The sequence below is a fragment of the Eretmochelys imbricata genome, chromosome 2 (assembly GCF_965152235.1).
Source record: "Eretmochelys imbricata isolate rEreImb1 chromosome 2, rEreImb1.hap1, whole genome shotgun sequence".
Lineage (NCBI taxonomy): Eukaryota > Metazoa > Chordata > Testudines > Cheloniidae > Eretmochelys > Eretmochelys imbricata.
In genome coordinates, this window is record NC_135573.1 from 80,940,727 (window position 1) to 80,956,416 (window position 15,690).

General features: G+C 41.4%; 1 protein-coding gene across 1 annotated transcript in view; it reads right to left on the reverse strand.

Moving 5' to 3' along the window:
* Window positions 1–10,479: 10,479 nt before the first annotated feature.
* The window catches only part of LAMA3 (laminin subunit alpha 3), a 186,313-nt gene continuing 181,102 nt past the window's right edge, over window positions 10,480–15,690 (reverse strand). Inside the window, exons 72-78 of the mRNA XM_077809046.1 lie at window positions 15,174–15,363; window positions 14,332–14,472; window positions 13,278–13,437; window positions 12,943–13,073; window positions 12,052–12,145; window positions 11,549–11,668; window positions 10,480–10,625 (exon numbers count right to left, since the gene is read on the reverse strand). Coding sequence (XP_077665172.1) covers window positions 10,480–10,625; window positions 11,549–11,668; window positions 12,052–12,145; window positions 12,943–13,073; window positions 13,278–13,437; window positions 14,332–14,472; window positions 15,174–15,363 — 982 coding nt within the window. The remainder of the gene's footprint in view (window positions 10,626–11,548; window positions 11,669–12,051; window positions 12,146–12,942; window positions 13,074–13,277; window positions 13,438–14,331; window positions 14,473–15,173; window positions 15,364–15,690) is intronic.

A 15,690-nucleotide genomic window follows, 5' to 3' on the forward strand; every position in this document is an offset into this window, starting at 1 on the left:
TTAACCCCCCCCCCCATTTCCACCCAGGTTGGGAGGTAAAACTCTGCAGATAAACTTTTGAACTCTGGGGCTGCACTGACCAGGGACAGAGACTTTTGGGTTGTTGGACTTTTGGGACTTTGGGTGACTTTTGGGTTGCTGGACTCAAGAACCAAAGGCCAAATTTGCTTGGGGTGGGTTTTTGCTCATGGGTTGTGTTATGAATCCTGTTGGTGGTGTTTCCCCAACATAATGCCACATTGTTTCTCTCTGTTATTAAAAGGCTTTTGCTACACTCAGACTCTGTGCTTGCGAGAGGGGAAGTATTGCCTCTTAGAGGCGCCCAGCGGGGTGGTATATATTTGTCCCAGGTCACTGGGTGGGGGCTCGAGCCAGTTTTGCATTGTGTTATTGGAATGGAACCCCTAGATACTGAACCCAGCCCTTGTTGCTGCCAACTCTGACAGGCAGAAGGGTTACACAAATAAAAGGAAATTCTTCTTCACTCAGCGCACAGTCAACCTGTGGAACTCCTTGCCTGAGGAGGTTGTGAAGGCTAAGACTATAACTGGGTTTAAAAGAGAACTGGGTAAATTCATGGAGGTTAAGTCCAGTAATGGCTATTAGCCAGGATGAGTAAGGAATGGTGTCCCTAGCCTCTGTTTGTCAGAGGGTGGAGATGGATGGCAGGAGAGAGACCACTTGATCACTATCTGTTCAGCATCTGGGGCACGTGGCATGGCCACTGTCGGTAGATGGGATACTGGGCTGGATGGACCTTTGGTCTGATCCATTATGGCCATTCTTATGTTCTTATTTTACTCAGTTGCACCTCCTCCAGTCAGCATTCTTCTCTCTCTCTCTTCCCCCACTTCTTTATTATTTTAATAGCTCTTTCACACGACGGTTGGTTTTTTTAAGAGTTGTAACCACACACATACACATCCTACAATCTCATCATTTTTTAAATTGTACATTTCTTTCTCATGTCTTTCAGTTTACATTTCCCCTTAGGCTCTCAAGCTTCAAATCCTATAAACAATATAGCAAAAAATAGATCCTACAGTGGTATAATTCCCTGTTTGGAGGGGAGAGAGTGAGAGGGAGTGTATGTGCACACATCTGTCCAACCTATCAAATCAGCAGTGAGTTTGACAGAGGATCATTTCTGAAGATAATACTGAGTTGCTGAGAGAAGGATGCTGGGGAAATACTAGTGTGGACTATGAAAGCCATTTCACTCCGTCTAGAGCTCTTATTAACATTATGATGAACTATTATATCAGCAGCACAGAGATGCAGGCAGCTAACCACACTACACTTAGGTAAATCAATACAAAAAGACTGAGTAACAAAAACATTCATAATAGGGAGTTTCTGTTATAATTGGAAACAGGATAGCTTTCACTCTGGCATGCCCTTTCCTTTATTGAGATCCATTGACAGCAATGCAGAAAGGTATTTATATAGTCATGTACTAAAGCAGGCTAATTATTTATTACGACTGAATTTTATCCCAAGACTGCATCCATCTTCAAGGGTTTAGCACAACGGCTTTCCTGATGCTGTCATGGCAGGTGCATTGGGAGCTCAGTTGTGCTGGAGCCAAGAAGGTAGCCCTCATCCCCCTCATTTTGCTCTCTTCTTGCTCTAATTAGGTGGATGCCTAGGAGATCAGCTGGTGGAGGAATCAGAGGCAGGGGAGAGTAGATTAACTGGATAGATCAGAGGTAGAAAAAGGAGAACAAGAGAGAGGAGCAGAAGCAGAAGGAGAGAACTGCAGGAGGCTGCAGGCAGAAGAAAAGGAACAAAGGGTAGTGGAGACAGAAGCGAAACTAGGTGAAACAGAGTGGGCAGAGGAGGGCTTCTGCATAGATTCACGGTAGGACTTCATGACATTAGTGCTATTATAGAAGGCACCATGGCCATGTGTTGTAGATCCCTGTGATACCAGTGTTAGCATCATGACCTGGTGGGGGGGACGGTCACATGATTATAGTCACTCCCTTATCCATATAACAGAGTTGAAGCCCACCACGTTCAGGGCTTTATTGAGGCCTGTAGACATTATTTGACACATTCTATAAATGCTATGAATTCTACTGAGCTCACTTGTACGTGATGTCGATCAGCACATGCCAATGCAGCCATATACTTTCAAGCAGGCACAGATCTACATGTGTCTGCAGAGTAGTTTGCCTTCATTCAGATATGTCAGCATATATCTGAACTTTCAAAGGGTTCCAAATGAAAGAACTAATTCACTTCTCCTAGAAATTAGTCTTAACATTTTTGCCTGGATTTGGTATGGAATGCGCTTGCTTCAGGGCATCTATACTCAAACTACCCATATGTGTAATAACACTACAGTCGATGCCCATCAGTATCTTTGGTCAGGGTTTCTTCATAATTGTTAAAGGACACCGGTGCTTCCAAAGAACCATATACTTCATTTGCATTAACTATTGATCTCCCAACAGACTTCTTGGCACCCATATAAAACATATAACTATTTTCACACAGGTTTTCAAAAGTACGTTTCTTCCTCATTTTTTATTTTCTTTAGGATCTTTGTACCCAAGTTACTATGAGAAATAAAACCACACTGATAAACTATAGCAATTGGAAGTTATAAATTTGTTAATTACTGTATTGATAATTTGAAAATGATCTAAAACATTGCAAACAGTTGATCTTATGCATATTTTTAAATGTTTCAGGCCATGATGAAAACCTCCATGATTTTCTTTACTGTATCTGTTTGGCTTTAATTTAATTACTTGAATTGTTTTGATCCTCACCTACTAAAGTTTTCTGGGAAAGTCATGGTAGCAGTAGTTCTGATTTTAAACCACCAATTAATTTGAGTGGCATATGTAATTTATGTTCGTTCAACTGTCATAATTTAAAGGGCCTAGCTAATAGTGCAAGAGAGAGGCAGCAGAAATCAATAAAATACATAAATAAGTCAGATGGAAGTGTTACTAAATATACTGAAGAATTTCATTTCAAACACATTTAGGGATTGCTTAGCAAAGATGCTTGCATAATTGCCAGACTCACAGTTGAAGGCAAATCCATTGCCCAGCTCAGCTCAAGAAGGCAGATGTGAGGTGGGTTGGATGAATAATCCCCATCTTCAAAATAAAGTAGTCATTTCATGGAACCTACCACATTCCAATGGCTATAGTTGCCCTGTAACTTCCTATAGGCCTGCCTTCTCTAGCCTGTCCCTACTAGAGCGACCAGTTAAGTGTGAACAATCGGGACAGGGAGTGGGGGGTAATAGGCACCTATATAAGATAAAGTCCCAAATATTGGGACTGTCCCTATAAAATCGGGACATCTGGTCACCCTAGTCCCTACCCCCCACCACTGCCTGCCCTGGCCCCTGTTGCAGGAGAGCTTTATTGATAGATAAGGTGCCAGTAGATAGCACTCAAGAATACACTGCATATTACCTTGGTTTTGTAGAACCAATACAACTTGTTGTGCATTGCCTGTGGCTTCTTATGTGTAGTTCTTCACTTGTACTGATAACAACGCTTATTCCACCTGTCCAAAGTCCTGGGCTCTGTCACAAAAGGGATGAGGACCTCCCTTATGTTTCCCACTCCTGTATGTTCAGCAAGCTGCACCCATGATTCCATTGCCAGTGGACTGCACAGCAGTGAAGGCAGTGGTAGGATTTGTGAATTTACTTGGTGTGATTGTGATCCAGTTTAGTTATACGCCTTTTAAGTTGAGATGGATCTGAGGTGCAAAATTCAGATGCAGAGCCAAACTTCCCTACAGTTTAAAGGTGCTTGGATTCAGGTTTTTGTTTTGTCCAGACGCAGGGAGACAGGGGTCTGCCACGAAGTTCTGAGCCAGAAATGAATCTTCCCTAGAGGCCAGGGGACAGACTTAGGAACCAAACCAAAGGCCCCAATCCTATCTTTTCTTTCAATGCAAGTATTTGATCTGGATGAAGTTATGGTGCTTGGATTTAGGTTGATTACATCACTTGTTATACAAAAAGCACTGTTGTTCTCAGAATTGATTAAAATAAGCAAAGGTTCAGTTCCGCCCTATCAAAGCTGCACCAAGGGGCTTAAGCTTAGTCACACAACATTCTTCATAAACATAAGGAGCTCAGCTTTCAATGTGCCACAGAGGAGATACGTGCTTCAGCTGGTATTCTTAATGGGGACAGAAAAATAGGCAGGAAGAGGTGTGGAAAGCTTTCAAGATGACTAATTGCTGTTTGCAGCTGCAGACGGACGTGTTTAATTAGCTGGTAGTTGCATGCATGTAAATTTGGTTATCTGTCGTAAGAGGCCAGATGTTTTCTTCCACCATTCAAATTGGAGCAAAGAAGAGAAAGAAGGGTCAGAAAGCAGAAAAAAAATATGGGAAAGTGACAGCTTCACACCATCCTTCTTCCCCTCCCTCACCTCCATGCTCTGGGATCCCTTCTGAGTGAACACCATTGTGTTGCAGGGGAGTGTCTGGCCACGGAAGAGGTGGAGCCACAGCGAATCGGTTCTGTGCAGCTCCCCTGACAACCTGATGCTGGGAAAACTGGCAGGAATGAATGTTGCTCAGTAACAGGAGGACATGTATAGGGAGGTTGTTGGGGGACACGGGAAGCAGTATAGACGCACAGAATCAGAACCTAATTTTTGCACAGATTCTCTGTGTTGCAAGGTTTGATAGCTGGGCCCCTTGCTGCCTCCATGTAGCTTGAACTCATTGCTCCTAGAGAGGAGCATGTGTCCGTTGCAGAGTTTTTTAACTACTTTATCCTCTCCATGGGTTTTTCCATGGGAGGCCAAGAGGCCCTTCTGCCTCAACAAAACATTTCAACAAAATGTTCTTTATTTTGACTCTTCATAACAAAGTCACTTTATATCTATTCCTCAAAAATATTATTATAGTGTTCTCTCAATTTCCAGAAAAAGAACCAAAATCCTTACCTGTGTAAATCAGCATTGCTCTGAGATTCAGGCCCACAATCTCTTTGATGGCATTTCAGGCTACTGTGGGAGGGTTTAACCTTTTCATTCCTTTTTAATTAATTCATGGTGAAGATTAGCAGCAATTTTTCCTGGTGCTTGGTTTTTGGTCTCAATACACATGAATAGTTTGGAATCACTTTTCCCCCCAAGAATGCCAAAGGGCCATATGTCTCCTTTAGCGACTGCTTGCGAACAGATGCCTCCTCTAGCAAGAGAATGTGAAGTTACAAGAATTGAACATTCAAAATGTTTCCACTTATGGCCTGATTGTGCTCTCACAGCAGTGTAAATCAGAAGTAACTCCACTGAAATCATTGGACCATGGTCTCCGCTAGTGTAAATCAGTGTAGCTGTCAAAGTCTTTACCCTTGGCTGATTTTCACTGGCTGAGGATCTGGCCCCCTGGGTAAGGTAGTGGTCCTGTGGAAAAAAGAGTATGTCATCATGTAATTACAGATTTTTTCCGAATGCCTCGGTACAAGGGAGCTGAATTCAGATTGCCCAGGCAACCTTAATTCTGGCATTTCCTAACTTTCGCGTGCTTCACTTTGCAACTTTAATAATGGACTTTTAATGTAGTTTTTGGGTGTGTATGACAATCTGACCTGGGATGCAGCCTTCAGTGAAAGATGGCTGAGTCTATCGTTCTGTTCTGCATTTGTACAATGGGGTTTTGGTCTATGACTAGGGCTCCTAGGCGCTATGATAATACAAATAAATAATAATAGTCCTAGAAAATGATTTAAGGGCCTGATGATCCCCCTCTCCCTTACACTAGTTTTATATTGGTGTATGGGAAAGGAGACTCAGGGTCCTTGACTGTTTTACGCTGGTGGAGAGCCTCTGAAATGAGTGGAGTTATTACTGGCTCACAACAGTGTGAGTGAGAGGAGAATTAGGGCCTCGATGGTTATGAGCGCATTTGGGACCTTGCTGGAATGCTGAGAAGACTATTCAGTGTGACGTTTTTCGTTATTATTAATGATTTTTTATTATTTATACAGTACCACAAGTGTACTGGCTTTGCTTTAAAGACTGAAAGTGACAGGTCACATGGAGTTTACAGTCTAAATTAGACATACCACAGTGGGGCTATAAGGGAAGATAAACAATGGGTGGAGGTAGGGGGCACAGCTAGTGAATTGATTCAACAGTGAAGCTTATGAGACTGTTACACACACTACATGTTAGTTCCTCCCATATACTGAGTTTGTTTGCTTATATCTGAACATCTAAGTACAATCAGGAAGAGAGCAGGGAGGGTGTCAGCAATGGAAGGCTATCCAGGAAGTAATGGGTTTTGAGGGAGGCTTTGATGAAGGAGAATGAGGCAACTTTGCACACAGGGAGGTGGCAGTTCTTACAGAAATAAGGGGTGCTATGGAATTGCTTGTGGGAGACCAGAGATGCATCAAAGTGAGCGGAACTGGCAAATGATGTGCACGTGTGGAGGATCCAGCGATGGTCTGTGGGCAGGGGGAGAGGTGTAGAGAGCCTTAAGGGTGAAGACGAGAGACGGAATTTGATGTGGAAGGAAATAGGAAGCCAGGGCAGGGACTCAAGGTGGGAGGGCAAGACAGGATGCTGGTTAAGAAACCTGATTTTAACAGTAGGGTGTTGGACAGAATTGGGAAGCTGAAGAGGAGGTTGCAGGTTTCAGTGTTCAGAATAGCAGCCGTGTTAGTCTGTATCCGCAAAACGAAAAGGAGTACTTGTGGCACCTCAGAGACTAACCAATTTATTTGAGCATAAAATAAATTTGTTAGTCTCTAAGGTGCCACAAGTCCTCTTTTTCTTTTTGAGGTTTCAGTGTGATTGTTATATTAGCTGTATCACATTTGCTTCTTGTTCCATCCTCTTTACTGGGAAGATGGGATGCTGGTATGTTGTTTTACTGGGTGTTGTATTTTCATGTTTGCCTCTCCCTAGCCTCCAAGCCAGGTACTGAAGGGCTCTCTACTCAACCTGCTTCTTGTCTCTCTTTTGCCAACAGCAGCCTTTTACTTGTTTAGCCAGTGCATGGGTTTAACCAATGTAAGAATTGTGTTTCTGTAAGAATAGTCATATTTGCTATATGGAGACCGTGTTCCACTCTTTTATATATGGCAGTTTTATTTTTCAATACTGTATGTGTAACTGGAAGGAGGATGGGCAGATACCATAGAATAGTTATTTAGAAAATATGTATTTTTTTAAAAAAAATATCCATAAAGAGCCTGATTCAAATTCCATTGAATTCAGCAGGTCTTTCCGTTGTCTTCAGTGGACTTTGGATCGGGCCCACACATTGTCCTGGAGAATTGCAGAGGGCTTGGTATGAGTGCCTTAGTAATGTTCATAATTATAATGACATTACTAAACTTGGGCTGGATTGTTATCAAGTACTTGGGGGAGGGATAGCTCAGTGGTTTGAGCATTGGCCTGCTATAAACCTGGGGTTGTGAGTTCAATCCTTGAGGGGGCCACTGGGGGATCTGGGGCAAAAATTGGGGATTGGTCCTGCTTTGAGCAGGGGGTTGGACTAGATGATCTCCTGAGGTCCCTTCCAACCCGGATATTCTATGATTCTATGATACTGCATGTGGCCAACTTTTGATCAGAGAATAGGATTCAATCATTCTTGACTTATATAAAATAAATACAAATTTGCGGGGGTGTTTTTACACCTAAATGAATTCCTCGCAGAATTTAAAGAAAAGTAATTTTTTCAGTACATAATTTCTACTGTTGGTGAGCTGGAGCTATTCAAATGAACAAACCCTCATTTTCGGGAAAGAAGATGATTTCCATTTGGGAAAGCTCAGAATATTTCATACACAGATCAGGTGTAATATATGATCTGTAACTCACTGTTTAGTACCTGAATTTCTTCTTGTAATCAGATTTTTTAAAATTACCAGCATAATCTAATCAGAAACAGATTTCTTTGTAAAGTAGGGCTTGCCCAGTGACTGTTGGGATCTAAACTCTAAAGGATTTTCAGCAGGTGTTTATCAGCCCATTTTTTTTTATTTGTGTTTAGGTGCATATATCCAAGCTCTTGATTGTTTTACTTGTTGGCACAAGTTGCCCAGACAATCTTATACTATGGGATGACCAGTCAACTATGAGAACAACATGACTGAAGAAATGATGAAAAACAGAACTGACTTTGCAACACGACAATACATATTAGGGCCAGTCAGCTTTTAAAGTAACACTTACAAATCACTAGAGCTTACTCAATAAATCTTTCTAAATATATTTCCAGTCAGCACTAGAACTAGCCCTGGTTAAATGAAACCAATTGCCAGGGGATTGGAATTCAAGATCTGCCTTGGTTTGTGATACTAAATCTCAACTGTGCAAAACTAGGAATTACTTTGAGGACATTCTATGGCCTGTGCTACACAGGAGGTCAGACTAGATGATCACAATAGTCCCCCTGGCCTTAGAATTTATGAAAAACAAGAGCTTGCCCTTTCTGGGCTGTGGGGAGGAGGATTAGACTGACTCATCACTATTTTGTGAGTCAGGGAGAATCTGCTGCGGGGAGCAGTTTGGCAGGTAGGAATTATGGGAATACTGCTGGGGAATTGTTGGAGAATTTTTCCATATCTTTTATTGTTTTTCCTCTCCTGCACTGGGAAATGTTAATGCCAACTACGGTTGTAAAATAACTGCACTTTTCAATACTTTTGGCTAACTTACCCATTGGAAAGCTACTTGAACGGTGTGGAGACACATCCGATATAAATACCATCTAGCTGCTGCTTGCTCTCTGCTGAAATAGCTTAAGGGTTGTTAGACCACCTCCAGGGGTGTGATACAGGTGGATCCATGCAGCACCATATCCTCGAGTCCCTGTCACAGCTCATCCTCTGTGCAGTTTCCTCACGCTCTGTCCACCCCTCACCCCCCACTACAGAGCAGCAGAACTACCCTGGCTATGCTGCTACAGAACCCTCCATAAGGGCAAAGAGAGGGCTGGCTTTGCCCCTAACAGAATAGCCACAGAAAAGCAGTGACACACAGATTTGGTATAATGGAGGTTTTTTGGTTTGATTTTCAAACACAAGCATTGAAGCCACAAGATTTTTTAGGAAATTAATGCTCAAATCCATAAGGGCCCTCTTGCTAGGCAGCATGTTTTACTACCCATACTGCATGTTGTGCCAAACACACAAACATAGACAGGGTTGCTGAATCTTGGGCTGGAGGCACTGGACACATCGTGGAGATGAACCCCAGAGGCTGTGGGAGCTGAGGTTTGTTTCTACTGCTCTCTTATGCCACCTCGTGGCTGACTTTAGGAACAACATAAGAGCTTCCAAAGAGACTCGCCTAGCCTTGGAAGATGCAGAGCGAGTGCAGTTTTCAGACAAAGATAGGGGCTCTACACTGGGGATGGGAAGTGGACTAAAATAGGGTGAAAATGCTGGGCTTGAATGAATGCGGTGATTGAAGCCTTACAACATCTACTCAGCCCAGCCCCATATCCATAATAACAATGCAAACAGGGTTCTGTGGGGTAAGGGATCCTGGTCAGACAAACTTGAATGTCAAACTAAGGATTTTCTTGGTTTTAGTGTTGCAGTTCGTGCCGTATAAGTGATAGTGTGCTCAGTACTTCAGTGTTAATAATTCGGTCTTGTCTTCATTTCATCAGGAAAACAAACAGAGCATCTACTGGTTCTGAAAGCCACAGGAAAAGTTATCCTAATCAGAAGTGTTTCATATCTAAATTCTGTGGACCAGAAACAATGGGCCCAGTCCCACTTACTCGGGCAAGCTGTCTCCTTGAAGTCAATGGGCTTACTCACATAAACCAAGCAGGATTTGGCCGTGGTGAATAACAAGTTAAGGAAAAAGCTGTGTTAAAAGAATTTAGTCTTTACAACCAAATAAGAATATGGAAGTCTTAAAAAGAGCATATTGCATTTATTGGCCCCAGAACTCTTAACACAGCAACAATCTCCCAGAGTTCCACTCTTTAAAGTGCTTCAGACTCCATTTATATTATTATTTTTAACATTAATGTACACTTCAGTATAAACACTGTTCATCAACCCAAAGAAATGTATATATTTTTATAAAATTATTTATATTAGGCCAGATTCTGTAGTCACTCTCACCAGTGTAAACTCAAAATAACTCCTGCTAAGTCAATGGAGTTATTTTAATGCTATACCAGGGAGGACGAAAGCAGCATTTGGCCCACTACGTGTATAAACAATACTATTTTATATTTTGTGTATATATCTCACACACCCAATGAATTACCCAGGAAAGCAATCAAATTTAATAAGGACTCTAACAAAGCCAACATTTTTAATTAGCTTTGGCACAGGCCACCCTTCCAGAAGATGCATTAACTTGTAAGCCGTTTTGAACATCATAATAGACAAGAGTAACACAGTGATCAGGGAAGGAGAACCCATATTGCAGTAATTCATACAGTACATCAGAAGACCCAACCCAACGAGGGTACAAATAATTCCCTTATTATGTAATGGCAAAGTTATTTGGCAGGGCATCCAGTCAAGCTGACTGCACCATGAACCTCTGAAATTTTGCTGACAGAGACAGGTTTGTCATTTATTTTAATGTTCTGTAGACAGCCAAGGAACGAGTCCCGAACAGGAAGCCACGGTGTTTCCAAATTTGCTGTAAAGACAAGGAAGAAAGAGCAGCTAAATAATATGAGCTGTTTTGTAAAGCACTGAATACAACAGGCTGGTGGCATTAAAACGTTCCCTTTGATATCTCTGATTATTGAGAGGATTGGATAGTCTTTGCTTTCAGAATGTAATATGATACCAACATTCCACGTTCAACTAAACTACTTTACTATGGTAAATAAAATAATTTAAAAAATTATTGCACATTTTATCATGTTTTGCTGTTGATATGAACTGGGTGAAACCTTGCTATTGGTTGAGTTAAAACCTCAGTGAGATTGATGGGTGTGAATGCACCCTTCAGTTAACATAACTGGAAGGATACATTCATCTCAAGCCCTCACCTATGACAAACGGAGTATGCGAACCTTCTCAGGAGTTTTGGACTATATGGGTGGAGTGGCTTTTTGTGAGCATTGTTTTGGTGGGGGGCGGGGAGAGGGGGTTTGGTGGACACATGAAAGTTATATTGGCATAGCTACATAAGTTGAGGTATGAAAAAAACTACTCCCCTGACCGATGTAGCTATGCCAACCTAAGCCCCAGTGTAGACATAGCTATGTCGACTGAAGAGTGCTTCTGTTGAGGTGGTTAATGTTGTTCAGGGAGGTGGTGTTCCCACACAGACAGAAAAATGCCTTCTAATGGCGTAGGCTGCATCTATGCTACAGGGCTATGCCAGCCTGTACTGTAGACATAGTGTGTGTGTCAGAGAGAGAGAGGAAGCGCGCAAGACCCTGCCTACCTGACAAAAATGATGAGATAATACAAGTTAAGTCTCCTGTCACCTGAGTGTTTTTTCCCTTATAGGAGAGGATATGGCCCATAGTGTGTTTGATTTTTTTTCTTTCAAAAAAAGAAACAAAACACCAGGAGGAGCAACAAAACATTAACTTGAAGTAATATTACCTGGAACTCTTCCAAAATACAGCGGATGACCCACGTTAGCAGAAAGTGGGGCAGAGGATCCAATGGTGTAGTTGCTCTTTGCATCCACATCTAGGTGCACAATGTTCTGTTTCTGAGTTACTGTAAGGAATTTGGTAAATCAGTAACTTTGCTCCAGTCAAGCATCCACTAGCCATGACCTACTATTTTAAGAAGTGTTTGTCTTGCAGGAATGTGATTTATAGGGGAAGTTTTATTTCATTATATTTCCAAGTCAAACTGACATATACCAAAATACCTATGGGGATGAGAAAGCGTTCAACGTCAAAGTCCAAAGGTTCTCTTCCCTACATGCAATCTTAAATAATTAAAACCTGTTATTATTCTAAAGGGTGTTCTTAGAAAAAACAGCAATGGAATTATTTAGTGTATAAAAGGTTAGGCATTAGATTTGGGCTGCGGCAGTCTTTTTTGTTCTTCCCACCCCTTTCAGTTTCAGAAGAGCAGGCAAGAGGATACAGTACCTGCTATGGAGTGCCACTGTCCATCACATAGAGACTGCTGAGGAGTGACGGATGTCTGGAACTCTGCAGCACCATTATTTCCAGAGGCAGTGAGCTGTAAAACAGTCATTTTTCAAGTTACTAGGGAAAAGAAAGAAGTGACAAAAGAATATCCAACTCTCAACAATTTACTGAACTCACTGACTGGTGCATTTCACCAACACTTTAAAAGGCACAGTCAAAATATTTGGACTCCCAAACAGTCTTCCTTAAAGGAAGGTAGATTCCATTTAAAGAGTCCTAAGAGAGGCTAGTGTGTACTCTATACACACATAAATCCACCCCCTTGCCTCCTTCCCCAGGTTTCCTTCAACTCCCCTGAGACACCCTTCACTATTGAACACGATACTAAAATAGAACTGCTGAGATTCTGCAGTGGGTATGTGCAGAAAGCTACGGAGAAACTACACAGGGAGCTGCACAGAGCAGTCGGTGCTCAATGGTTGCGCTCTTCCTAGCAGCCTGGCAAAGGCTAAGGGAGAAGTGAGGGCACATGGTTCCATGATCCACTGGCCTAAACCCTGGTAGATTTTTGGAGGAGCAGAGTACCACAAGTGCTCCTTGTCCTGAGGAGAGGAGGGTTCTCTGACACTCCCCTTCACCCTGCACTGACTATCATGGAGCTGCCTGATGGAAGCCTGTGTGCATACAATGGAAGCTGCTCATACTGGTATGGTAGCAAATGTAAGGTTCACGCTCCACAGAGATGGTTATAAGACACTATCATGAAGTTTTTAAACATATTTTTAATTTGGTTTTCTTTTGTACGAAGTTAGTTTGGTGTTCAAAGTAAGGTGTCTCTCTTCTTAGTTATGGTAATACAGTTCAAACAGAAATAAACCCCACACTCACCTTTCCTGCTTCCATGTAAACAGTTAAATAGTTGCCTTGTTTGTTTCCAGTATGGAGTAGGACTCCTGTTAGGCTTCTCACACGAATGTTAAATATGATCTTAAATTCCAAACCCATCACAAAAGAGTTATCTGCAGGTGTGAGAAGGGGAGGAGGGAGAATAATCAGAACAGCACATTAAAAAGGGGAAAAGTATCACCTATATATACACACACAACATGGAGCTATATCTGTCTGATATAATAAACTGATAGCTATATGACTATGTCTCTATCCATCTATGTGGATTATATAATAAAGACATAGCTCCACATAGCGATTGCTACACTACTTACCAATGACGATATATCCCCCTTCATTAAAGAAATATATCCCAGGCTCCAAAGAGCCATCCAAACATGGAGGGACCCCAGTGTTCCGATGAGGAGTATTCATGAGCTTTCCATTCATTTTAAAATTTCTCAGGCAACCTACAAAACTCTTTCTTGGTATATTCTGAAAACATATTTAAAAACATGAATAAATAATAATAATAATTAATAATAAATTAATAATAATATAACAATAAATTAGAGCATGCTGGCTATTATTTTAATAACAGATCAGCCAAGCAGTTCTTTAGCATTGTTTGTTGGTAGAAAACCCAAGTATGAAATGCACCTAAAGACTGTCCCTGGTACAGTGAAAATGTGTACTATGTCATGAAAGAAATGCCAGTAAACTATGAAAGAGTCAAGCGTGCTAGAAATGTTGAAATCTTGAAAGGGTTATTGCAAAATCTTATTTGTAGAATAGCTGTTTTCCAATGATACATCCAAATGTTGACAATCTAACAGTCTAATTCTGATTTCAAATACTAAGCACTCACCCACCCCCAAACAGCTATTGTGTAGTGATGCACATACCTAACAGGTCATTTTTAAAGATAACAGAGGTAATGCATATCTAAGATTAGAATCAGGTTCTACATCTATAATCCCTCCTAAAATCACAGTGATTAGTAAGTGGGAATCCCTCCATCTGGTACTGAATACTACTAAATCTAGTTTAGCTGGAGACACCTTAAGGATCTGCTGAAGTGAATGCTCTAAGGGGAAAGGGTGCTCTTGGAGAAAAGAGGAATTTGACTTTTGCAGGTAAAGGGGAATCAGGAGCAGCACATGGCTGCAATCAATTTATAGAGTAAAATGCTGATAATTTATGTCAAGCTGAAGGTTGGGCACACAGTTGGGGAAGGGGTGTGTGTCTATAATTAGGAATTTGTGGACACTACGTATAGATGGCCTTAGTAATCTAAATCCCTCTCATCATGACTGCCCTTTACAATACTTCAGTGTCTTCATCTGCAGTGCAATGAAAAAAAACCACCCCCAAATCTCCATGATTTACCTGTACTTTCAGGGATGGAAGCCCACCCAGATAGACTGGTGGCTTAGTGCTGAAGGTGGAATTACTTGCCAGTTTTCCTTCCCTGGCCCTCAGACCATCAATAATAAGATGGCCATTCTTCCCATCCATATTGAATACCACCTTTGTGGGGGAAAAGCATAATTACCATTAGACACATTGGGTAGAATTTCAAAATCACTTATGTGAGGTAGAAGCACAAGTCCCAATGAAAGTCAATGGAACTTGTGCTCCTAAATCATTTTGGTACTTCTGAAAACTCTAACCATCAAGTTAGACAGTATAGTCCTAAAATCAGCATGCATTTTTGAGGCTCACTTGAAACTAGCAAAAATAAAAAGAAAGTAGGTGGGCAAAATGTTTTTTCAAATACCTTATCGTTCAAAAACTAGGAGTATTTTGCACAGCATCAGTTATCCAGGTTCCTTGTTTTTCATTACTCCGGTATATAACCAGAGTAATTCCACTGACTTTCTAGATGCCTACGGGCATCAGAATAACGCCTTAAACCATAATGTCTCTATCCTACAGACATATACTACCTACCTTAATGTTCCCTTTTTTGGAGAACTTTCCTGAAGTAATACAAGTATTGTCACAATCCTAACTGCATTAGAACTAGGCCACTGCCGTGAGACTTTTGACAAGGAAGACCTGTCATCCACACGAACCTTCAGCAATATGAACTAGCTCCACAAGGTTGAGGTGAATATACTCCCGGCATTTTAAAATGCTGAGCACTTACGGCTGTGCATATTAAGTGCTGGGTCATGTTTTGCAATGGTTCACACAGTTAATTTTGTCCTAAATGTCATAATACTTACAGTATGCCACTGCCCATCATTGTATTTTGCTTTGCTTTTGATTTTAATTTTCTTTCCTCCAGCACCAAATGAAAAGACAAAACGACCCTTTGAAACGTAAAGAGCTATATAAGAGCTCTCAGGCTTATTTCCCACAAAAAAAATCAGTCCTCCCGATGATGCAGTCCGTACGTCTACTGAAAAATGTGACCTTTAGTGGAAAGAGAGGAGCAGAGAAGACATTAAAACGTGGCCTTGTTTTGCTTACTGTCATACCTTTCCATAACCTTTAGAAAGATGCAAGGGGCCTGATTCTGCCAGTATAATACCAGTACATCAAAGTGAGATTACTATTAAGTATTTGAATGCTGATGATGTACTCAGTACTGTAGAGAATATAAAGTAGACAAGGCCAATGGGTATCTTCACTGTTCGGTAACCACTGAATTTAATTAAAAATCCTCTCTGAACAGAGGGGCAATATACTGTGTCCTGAATTCTAGTTTTGGCAAATGAAGAGAAGAAGCAACTTTGACAG